The following is an 11192-nucleotide window of genomic DNA, read 5'->3' as shown; positions in this document are numbered from 1 at the left end:
CTACACAGCCAAGAGATATATGAATTGCTTTCCATTTAAGATCCTGAGGGCTTACTCAAATCATATCTTTAAGGAAGATGTGCAAATTCTGGAGACATTCATGTACCTGCCTCTGTAATTCATAATATTTTAACAAATGGTTATTTAAAAAGGAAAAAACCTTGCCTAAGTACAAAATAATTTTGTGATGTGCCCTTGAACAACTAGATAACACATTGCTTATGAAATACATTGACATAATGAAAACCGATAACAGCATTAGGTATATTCAATTATATTATATTATATTATATTATATTATATTATATTATATTATATTATGTTAATGCCAGGACATATGATGGGTCACAAACACAAATCTGCTAACTTCCCATGGAGAAAACTGTCCAAATTCAGAGGAAGGTATAACCCACATACCCTGAAAATAAACAATATTTGTTAGGAAGTCCAAAAATTAAAAAATAAATAAAAGAAAACATTTGTTACCTGAGAGGCTCATACAAATGAAAGAAACTACAAAATAGTTCCCAGCCTATTGTACTCACAGTCAGACAGAAAACAACCTCCAAACAGAAAGGATAAGAAACTGTACCTTACAGGTCTGTTTAGCACTTAAGTTGTTATTAGGCTTTACACCATGGGTACCATTGAGGAGCCAAGCCCAAATTACCACTTATCTCCAAACATTGTCTGGTTACGTGATTTGCTTAATGTCACAGTAGGTAAAGGAGGGCTGAGGGAATCAAACCTGCACCATGCAATCTGAAATTCATAGTCTTAACCCTCTGTACCAACTGCCAGGCTAACCTTAGCTCTGATAAGATGACAACTGTTACAGCACAGAACTACTTGCAACAAATGCATAATTAATTAATTAATTAATCAATTAATTAATTAATTATTAATTAACTACGAAAAAAGAGCCATTTACATCTGTTCTTCTGTGACACCTGTTTGTTTAGATGGTAAACCTCCTAACATGTACCAGAAAGTAACTTACTTTAGTAAAAAAATAAATAAATAAGTGATTCCTACTATATTGCCGAGGTTATGTTGTAGTGGGGGGTAAGGGTAAGCACTTTGGCAAGAACTGCAGTTTTTATAATAGCCTGCCAGACATTAGTTTGTTCACGACAGGAGCTCCATTTCCTGTCTGCAGGATTTGTTTGGAACAGAGGTAGGCTTTGCATTATGCTTCTATCACGTGGTAGTATGAGAAAAATGTCAGAATCACAGAATAAATACCTGTATTGTCAGTCTCCGGCATCATGACTGGAAATAGGGATGGCAATAAGAAAGTATAACAGTTCCATGATCAGGATGCTGCCCATTAAATGATGATGAACACTGACTCAGGTGCTGAAAACCAAAGAATTTGCTGTGTCTTTCACAGCTTGAGTGCTGAAAACTGAAGGCATCCATATATTACATTCAGTAAATGGTTTTGTTGTTTTATTTTCCTTCCTGTCATGCTGAAAAGAAACACTGCAAAATTTTTCCTGTAGTTATACTGAAAAGAAGCAGTTTGAGTTTCTTCTGCCTGTTAGTTTTTATAATAAAGCTGTCCAAGTTTCTCTGAACATGACAGTTAGAAATAGCATCTCTTACAAAACAGTGATTAAAATTCTCAGTTTTTAAATAAAAAAAGTAGAAAAATAAACTAAAATAAATGTTGTTTGATGGTAAATGTTGCACCTTGAAGAAGAAGCAATCTGTTTTTGCTGGAAAGGGTATATGACCAAAATATTTACATCTGCCAGGCAGTAATACTTTCTGTGAGATGCATAAAGTGTGATATATCATTGCACACATACAGTTTTCTATGTGCAGTTAGGAAAATGAACTGCAATGGCAACTGCTCTACTCATGTGACTTCATATAGTTCCATAATAACTGAAAAATTTACCTTTGGCAATGAATACTTGGGTAGTTTCATTGGAGCAAAAGCCTCTCTTTTGTATGACACATAATAATTGGGCCGCCCTCCTGAAGTTACCTGAAGTACAGACAAAACAATTACTTCAGACTATCAGTTGATTAACACAAAATCATTCTTATGTCCTTTCAGTAAAATTATCTTGGCTCATAGAACTGCTACACAAAAATGCATCACTCTGTTTAACTTGCCCAGAATTATTGGTACATAGGACCACATTTAATCATAAAAAGCAGTTCAAAAAGTTGTTTTGCTTTGTTTCTTTTTAAACTATAAATTTGCTTCATAGACATTTTAATGTGCATTTTTCATATACACCTCTACAAAAGAAATGGAGTTCTTTGTTTCTTAAATATTTATCATGTCCTTCTTCAAAAACCTATAATGTGTTTGTTACTACAAAACATTTTTTTTTCACTTCATTTATCTGCAATTATGCTCTCACCATACAAATTAGGCTATCTGATCGCAAAAAAAAAAAAAAGTAGTTTTTAGTTTTGTTAAATAAGTGGACTTATATTTATTATAATTAAAAACAAAAATGTGGATTTATTTTTACTGTATGCCGAGCAGCTCTCTAATTGCTTCCTGATTCAGTGGCATTTGTCAGCACCTTCTTATAATATCATATGGAGAAAAACAGTGTGAACTTAAATACCTTGAGGTATTGAATTGAAGGAAATCCTGCATTGACAGGAACAGCTGCAGAAATGCTATAATATTCTATGTTAATGCATCTAGTTACCTATTCTAAACATAGACCAGCCTTAACTAAGGACTCAGTGAGATGCTGAGTACAGCTAAATAGCCCAACCTGAATGTCAAGCCTGGCTCTCTATTAGCAATGCCAGGTCTGACATTCATGTGGAGTTGCATTGTCATGATGCTTTCTGTGATAAGAACTTGACCTGTATAGCAGCAAGGCCATCATACCCGCATTTCCCCAATCATGATGAGGAACGGGTACACCCAAACAGGAGCTAAATCTATTTTTTAAAACACGAACACTGCAGTCCATCCCACAGGAGTTTGAGGGATGGTTCACACTAAACCAGAATGCGCATAAGCAAATTGATTCTGCCATCATTACCACCCCCACCCCCCCATGACTGCTGAAGCCTACAGGACAGCTCCACCTATATGTAAATTTCAGTGCAGTATCTAATCCCACATACATTTCACACTTTTACCTTGTCAAGAAACCATTCCGCGGTGGTGATGCTGCAGTAGCGTTGTCACCTCACAGTAAGACACTGTCCGGTGCGATTCTCAGCTAGAGCGTCTTCTGCGTGGAGACATGCATGAATGGTCATACCTACTTTGAAGGTTGTACATCAGGGCTGGTAACTAGGCATGTAAAAATCAACTATCAATCATTAATGGACCAGAGTTCCACTGTGGCGACCCCTAATTGGGAAAATCCAAAAGAAACAACAACCTTGTCAATAAACCGATCGACTGAGTTCAGTGAATAGTTTTCACTCCATTGCATGACACACGCAAGCATGTTTTACTGTAAGCTATCACAATGGTGTTTCAAATATCCCTAGTTTTCTTCCTAAGAGTGACCATCCCAAGAGAAACATCTGTTTATTATAGTGTTATATATCTTTGTTATTACAATGCATCCCAAGCACTATACACTTTACTAGGAATTGTATCCTATTCCATTCATTTTTGGTACTTTTTATTTGCATAGCTATTCATTTAGTTATTTATTGATTTACTGTATGCTTGTGTAACTGAATGGCTGATTATGTTGCGGTCTATATCATTTTATGTTAAGAAATCTTTTGCAGACTACAGAAAACAGACCTATCCAGTACAATCAACAAAATGCAGGACCACATGACTCAGAATCAGGAAGTACCTTGTCAGCTGCTCAGCGTACAGTAATTAGAAACAAAATGTAATAAATACAGTTCCACTGGGGAAAATACAATGAAAACTGCATATATATATTTTATAATGGGAACCCCCCCCTGTACCTGATAGGAATATAACTGTTGTAAAAGTAAATGGTAAAAAGACACCTTTGCATGTCACCGTTAATTTTCTTTTACCATGTCAATATGGTGGCTTAATTCTGTATTATTTGGCATTTTTGAACTGATTTTCTAATATTCTGTCTTTTTTCAAGTTTCACAAACCATATTTTAAACAGTTTCTACTTCAATCTTATACATTTTAAATTCCTTATAAAAAAGCCAAACTTTTATTTTAAAAGAAACATACATTAATTTAATAATAAGATTACATCAGGGTCATCTCTACATTATATAAGTTTAATGTAGGAAAAAAATCATTTACTATAGGCTCTGCTAACAATTCCCTAAGCACTTTTCTGAATATGGACAGTCCAGTGATTATAGTTTTTATTGCAAAAAATAAAATATATATTATCCCTATGTTTTCTTTCAGAAGCAAATGTTGCCTTCCATCAAAACTAAAATCCTAAATGACTCCTTACTAACACGTATGACATTAGTTCTTCAGGTTTGACAGTAAATTCACTTTATTTTCCAGTAGTTTTCTGGTTCTTTACTGTTAACTTTTCATTCAGGCATACCGTTGCCCTATCCACCATTATGCATGTTGTCATCTTCATTTCACAAGCAAATCTTCTAAATGCTCTAGTCAATGTTCACTCTAGATATTCCTTGCTTTTTTTTCTCAAAATTTTTTTTCAAATACATTTGAATGAATTCCATAGTAATTATACATAACATCTTAAATAACTATGTACACTGTTTACATTAACCTGACACGATAACAGATCTTTAATGTATACAGTTACTTTATAAGTGTGTCCAATCCATTATCAGAGTGTCTGATCAATTATTGTATAGTGTCAATCAACAATAAGACTTTTCCCCAAGGGTTGTTGATAAATGGATTTGGATAAATTCTTTGTTCTTTAATTTTAATTTCCAATAATGTTGGTATTGTGTTTGTATTCCATCTTCTTGTTATACACTTCCTTGAAATTGCAAGTATAGTCCATATTAGATACATGTTTGACCTATTCAAATGAGGACCTTCGTTCACATTTAATAATAAAAGAGCTTTAGTTAAATAACATGATTCATTAAATAAAGTTTGTAGAAACTTATTAATACCATTCCAAAATGGCTTAATTTTAACACAATCAAAGTAAATCTGGTTCCAGTCTGCATTGTGTACTTGCTCACATCTCCAACATATTCCTTTTATGGAAGAACTAATTTTACTGATTCTATTTGGGGTTAAGAATGCTCTGTGCAAGCATTTCCAATTAAAAACTTTCCAGTATTGTGTAAAGGATGTATATGTTATCGATAATAAGATATTTGTTTTAATATAGTCAGTTAACTGCATTGAGTGGCCTTTTTTTATACATTTCTAATATGAGGTTGTGGGTGTTGTTTTGTAATTGATCAATATTTTGTAAAATTTTGAAATACTGTTTCCTATGTCAAAGTGATTATATATGATTTCATATATGTATTTCGTAAATTTTGGTATTTCTTTAAATGAAGAATTGTTAATTATTCTATTAAATCTCATGAATATGACAGAATACTTTGCAATGTTAGCCAGTCCTGTTGTGGAATTTTGTATGTTGTTTTTATTATTTGCATAACTAAAACTTTTAGTTCTTTGGTACATTGGAGCCAACAAACAAATCCTTTCTGTTCCCAGGAATTAATAATGTATCTCTATATTTTATCTGGAAAGTTCATTGTGACTATAAATGGTGTTAAAAGATCAAACCAGATTTTTAAATCTATATTTGCATTAATGTTGTTGTTTGTCTTTCAGCTTTTCCCAGTTAGGGGTCACCACAGCGGAACTCTGGTCCGCTAATGATTGGCAGTTGGTTTTTATGGTATCGAGTTGCAAGCCCGACACCCAACCTTCAAAAAAGGCACGCACATTCAGCACATGTCTTTCGAATGCCCACTTGACCACGGAGAGGACATGCAGACTCCATACAGAAGGTACTCCCAACCCAAGCCGAGAATCGAACAGGAGAACCTCTTTCTGTGAGGCAACAATGCTACCGCTGCACCACCGTGGAAGTTATCTATATTTGCATTAATAATTTTCCTAAATGAGTCAATGTAAAAATTAATCATACGAGTTTTAGTGGGTTTAGTTATGTTATATTGCATTCTAATACATAATATTTGCCAGGGCAAATTGTTTTTACCTGTTATTTGAATTTTTTTGTAAATCAAATTCATTTATTGATATTATAGTTAGTAATTCTTTCCAATTTGCAGAGTAATTTGGACTTATCCAATCTGAGACTGTTTTAGATATTGACGATTTTATATATGTTTCTATATCAGGAAAGTTTAATCCTCACTGTTTCCCTGGTCTAATATGGTGTATTAAAGCTATTCTGTTTCTTTTGGGAAGCCATAAACATTTTACTAGGCATGACTTTATTTCTTTAAGTATACTCCTTTCTGGCACCAGTTGTATTGCCAAGGCTATATATAGGATTTTGGGCAGTAAAATCATTTTTTGTAACTGTAGTCTATTTTCAAATGTTAATATTATTTTGTTCCATTTTTCCACAGAGATTTTTTTATTATATTGATGATATTATTGTAGTTTTTTGAGACTAATTCATTATTATCCTTGCATAACTCAATTCCTAGATATTTTAAGGTATATTCTTGTTTCCCTATGATGTGATCCCCCTTAGTCTGCGGTTCTTTTTTTTTATTTAAAAATAAAAATTTTGATTTTGATTTATTGAAATGGTGTCCTGAAGTCATGTGAAATTTGTCAATGAAAAATTCCTTGCTTTTTTCTTGACCTCTGTAGGCAACTCATCTCATCCTGCACTTTTTACCTCATTAAAACTTTTTTTTTTCATTTCTAGTTTTCACATGTACCTGTCTAGTTCCTTCATATTCTTTACATCTGTACCTCTCTACCTCCATAATCCTTCATCTTCTACTGTTTCTCTCTCTGTTTTTGTATCACCATCTTAAATTATTCATAAATCTTCATTATAGGTTCATAGGTTCATAGGTAGGTACTAGGCTATCAGCCCAAGAGCCTAAGTAAGCCTAGCCAACAAGGTTCCCTGGCTTATGCCACCCAAGAAAGTTAATTTCCTGTGCCTCTGTCGAGCAGAGCCACAGAAGTGATCCCCAGGGTTTATTTCCAATTTCCCATCCACTCATCAAGATTTTTCTTGAAGAGTGCTAATGAGGAACTTTGCTTGACATAGATGGGTAGCTTCTTCCAGAGTATAGGAAGTCTCTGGGACAGGAGTCTATCCCTCCAGCATGTCCTTTTTATTGTGGTGACAAGGTTTAGGTCCCTAGAGTGTGTAGCTCGGAGGGATTGGGATTTCTTTAGGGGTAGCATGTCCAACAGCTCTGGGTTTAACATAGCTTTATATGTTAGGCAGATATCCCCTTGGAGTAGGCGATATGCTACAGAGTAAAGCTGGAGTTTTTTGAGACGGTCAGTGTAGGGCATCTGTTTGAGGCCAGTAATCCTCTTTGTGAGGTACTCTTTCCAGCTGCTGCAGATATCTTGTGAGGTACATTCAAAAAGGGGCATTGTACTTTATAATGGGTCTATTCAGTGCCGAATAGAGGGGAACAATGACCTCTTTTTTCCTGGATGAGAGCCCTTTTGTGATGAGGTGTGTCACATAGAAGGATTTCCTGATTACCGTAGCGATGTGATTATCAAAGGAGAGACTACTGTCCATCTGGGTCTCAAGGTCTCTTATCACACATCCGACGTTAGGTAGACTGCCGTTTACGTGGTAGTTCATGGGTACAGACATTTTACCAAAGGGGATGACAACGCACTTTTTGGCAGTGAGCTTGATGCCATGCCTCTGATACCAGACATCTGTCTCAGTGAGGCCCTTCTGTCTGATGTCCACAACACTTGGGGACTCGACTATGGTTCCTAGTTTGCAGTCATCTGTGAACTTCGTTAACCAGAGGCCTTCTGTGTTAGCCTGTACTTCAGAGAAGTAGATACCAAACAGGAGATGTCCCACAACTGAACCCTGTGGTACGGCACTTGTCACTGGTTTGAAGTCAGATTTAGTGTCTGCAACTTTTACATTGTGGGTTCTGTCAGTGAGACAGTTGGCAGCCCATCTTGTGACATAGGGATTTTTACCAAGTTTAGTGAGTTTAGCTATAATTCCAGAATGGGGGATGGGGTCAAAAGGTGAGGTAATTCTGCATTAAAAAAGTTTTATATACTTAATTATTTCACCATGCTTTTCCAATCCTTTCCTATCTTTTCTAGGGCCCTATGGCATACATAAGCCTAGCCAAAAAGGTACCCTGGCTTTTGCCACCCAAGAAAATTATTTTCCTATGTCCCTGTTGAGCAGAGCCACAGAAGTGATCCCCAGGGTGAATTTTCTATCTCTCATCCAATCATCAAACTTTTTCTTGAAGAGTGCTAATGAGAAGCTTTGTTTGATACAGATAGTCTATCAGGTTTAGGAGACATGATCTGCCTTTTACAAATCTGAACTGTGTGGGGTCCAGAGTTTGGAGACTACCAATGTCACTGTTTATAAGTTCCATGATGATACGTTCCATATCCTTGCAGACCAGGCTCATCAGGCTAATGGGGCAGTAGTTCCTGGGGTCCATGGTGGCCCCCCCTTTGTGGAGTGGGACAACCATTGCTGTGCACCATTCAGTGGGCACAATGCCTGAGGTGAGGCTATGATTGAACATGTTACTTAGGTGGGGTGCCAGTTTGTTCTGTAGTTCATGAAGAACACAGTCTGGGATGTTGTCAGGTCCCATAGATGCTGTGTTCTTGGCTTTGGAGAGTGTGATTTTTACCTGTGTAGCTGTGATTACAGGAACTTTGCATTCTTCTGGTATAGAGATGGGCCTTTTAGGGGGTGAGCACTGAACCTATCTGCCAGGATGTTGGCAATATCAGTTGGTTCTGTATATTTAGTGTCATTGTGCTGTAACTCAGAGCAGATCTGAGTGTTGCCATTGAGATTCTTGACATAGCTATAGAATGCTTTGTGGTTGTCTTTAGAATCAGTAGCAATTTTGTTTTTATAACTAGTTTTGGAGGATTTTTATGAGGAATTTCAGCTTGTTACTGAGGCTGTCCAGGGAGTTCCTCCAATCATGGGATTTTACTATTTTTTGCAACAGTTTCTTTCTTCAGTTGTAGAGTTTGTTTATGGCAGGGGACCACCAGATTGGCTTCCTTTTTTTGGAGGATAGCATCTTGGTTCTGTTAGGGATAGCATGATCCATGCACTCATGTAAGTGCTTATAAAGTGCATTTGTGTAGGATTCAGCAGTCGTACCTCTATTGTCCGTCAGCATGGGTGTCGTGAAGTTTGCCACTTCTGTCTTAAGAAGCATGAAGTTGGCTTTGGAGAATTTTTTTTTACTGTGGTTTCCCTAATGGGGGGTGGGGTTGGGATGTGGATGTCTAGGGTGATTAGCTTGTGGTCGGATCTGACCAACGAGGAATTGACCTCTGGTGTGGAACTGCCAGTCCATATTTTACTCCCTCTAGTCAGGTTTCTTCAGTAATCCTAACCCTTACATTCCTCCCTCTAGTCAGGTTTCTTCAGTAATCCTACCCCTTACATTCCTCCCTCTAGTCAGATTTCTTCAGTAATCCTACCCCTTACATTCCTCCCTCTAGTTAGGTTCTTCAGTAATCCTACCCCTTACATTCCTCCCTCTAGTCAGGTTTCTTCAGTACTCCTACCCCTTACATTCCTCCCTCTAGTCAGGTTTCTTCAGTAATCCTACCCCTTACATTCCTCCCTCTAGTCAGATTTCTTCAGTAATCCTACCCCTTACATTCCTCCCTCTAGTTAGGTTCTTCAGTAATCCTACCCCTTACATTCCTCCCTCTAGTCAGGTTTCTTCAGTAATCCTACCCCTTACATTCCTCCCTCTAGTCAGGTTTCTTCAGTAATCCTACCCCTTACATTCCTCCCTCTAGTCAGGTTTCTTCAGTAATTCTACCCCTTACATTCCTCCTTCTAGTCAGGTTTCTTCAGTAATCCTACCCCTTACATTCCTCCCTCTAGTCAGGTTTCTTCAGTAATCCTACCCCTTACATTCCTCCCTCTAGTCAGGTTTCTTCAGTAATCCTACTCCTTACATTCCTCCCTTTAGTCAGGTTCTTCAGTAATCCTGCCCCTTACATTCCTCCCTCTAGTCAGGTTTGTTCAGTAATCCTACTCCTTACATTCCTCCCTCTAGTCAGGTTCTTCAGTAATCCTACCCCTTACATTCCTCCCTCTAGTCAGGTTCTTCAGTAATCCTACCCCTTACATTCCTCCCTCTAGTCAGGTTTCTTCAGTAATCCTACCCCTTACATTCCTCCCTCTAGTCAGGTTTCTTCAGTAATCCTACTCCTTACAATCTCTGCACAGTAACCATTTCTCCAAAATACTCTTACTTCTCATTTCATCATTATTGTTTATCTACTCACTAATAAAACAACAATAAAAATCACCCTAATCCTTGTCACCATGTAGCTTCATTTTTTTCATTACAGATTTTCATTTTGCTGGCTTGACCATAATCCTAAATCTGTATAAGACCTTAGCAACTCTCTCCCCCTTCAACAAGACTCATACTTAGTAAAGCCCCCTTAATTTTTTTTCTGCTGTTACTACTCTGCCCCCATGCCTATGCTTAGAAATGATGTGCTTGTGGGCCTTTTCCAGAAACATTAATCTGTTTTCTCCCTCCTCTGCTTACAATCCTCATGCTGCTAGTCTCCTTCCAAATGTCCCAGCCTAAACTCATTATCACTGTACTGCATTTACAGCCCTCATCATCAACAACTGTCCTCCTCAAATTCTTCATCCATATGTAAGCAGTGGGCATTATTTTAAACTATCCATATTATTCCTATGCATTTCATCCATATTCCCATCATAACATTTAGAAAAACTCCAGCTTTCCCTTTTTAATGTTTTAATGGGTCCATCTTACAACATACTCACTTGTTGATCCCTGTCCTACAACTATTCATCTCCTAATTCTGTCATTTCACTTTATTTATGTATGTAGGTGTTTGTTTGTTTGTTCAGTTATCAAATTATTTACCTGAATATTTATTTGTTTGCTTGCTTCTGTTTGTTAGCTGGGTAGTGGACTGGTCCAATGACGTTTGAAGTCACAATCCTTGTTCAAAGACTTTGCATAAATAATAAAATGAATTCTCTTTCAAATGCTCCTCTGCATCCAGACCTGAGGTTGCTCTACTCTCT

General features: G+C 36.9%; 1 protein-coding gene across 1 annotated transcript in view; it reads right to left on the bottom strand.

The window, feature by feature from the left end:
- LOC122788639 (VPS10 domain-containing receptor SorCS1-like) overlaps nucleotides 1-11192 on the bottom strand; it is a 1297464-nt gene that overhangs the window by 1137506 nt on the left and 148766 nt on the right. The window contains exon 4 of the mRNA XM_044055539.1: nucleotides 1907-1996. Within this exon, the coding sequence (XP_043911474.1) occupies nucleotides 1907-1996 (90 nt within the window). The remainder of the gene's footprint in view (nucleotides 1-1906; nucleotides 1997-11192) is intronic.

This window comes from Protopterus annectens, chromosome 14.part0 (assembly GCF_019279795.1).
Source record: "Protopterus annectens isolate FY-2018-M chromosome 14.part0, PAN1.0, whole genome shotgun sequence".
Taxonomy (NCBI): Eukaryota; Metazoa; Chordata; order Ceratodontiformes; family Protopteridae; genus Protopterus; species Protopterus annectens.
The sequence above is the reverse complement of the archived record's forward strand: the minus strand, read 5'-3'. Positions and strand labels throughout refer to the sequence as shown.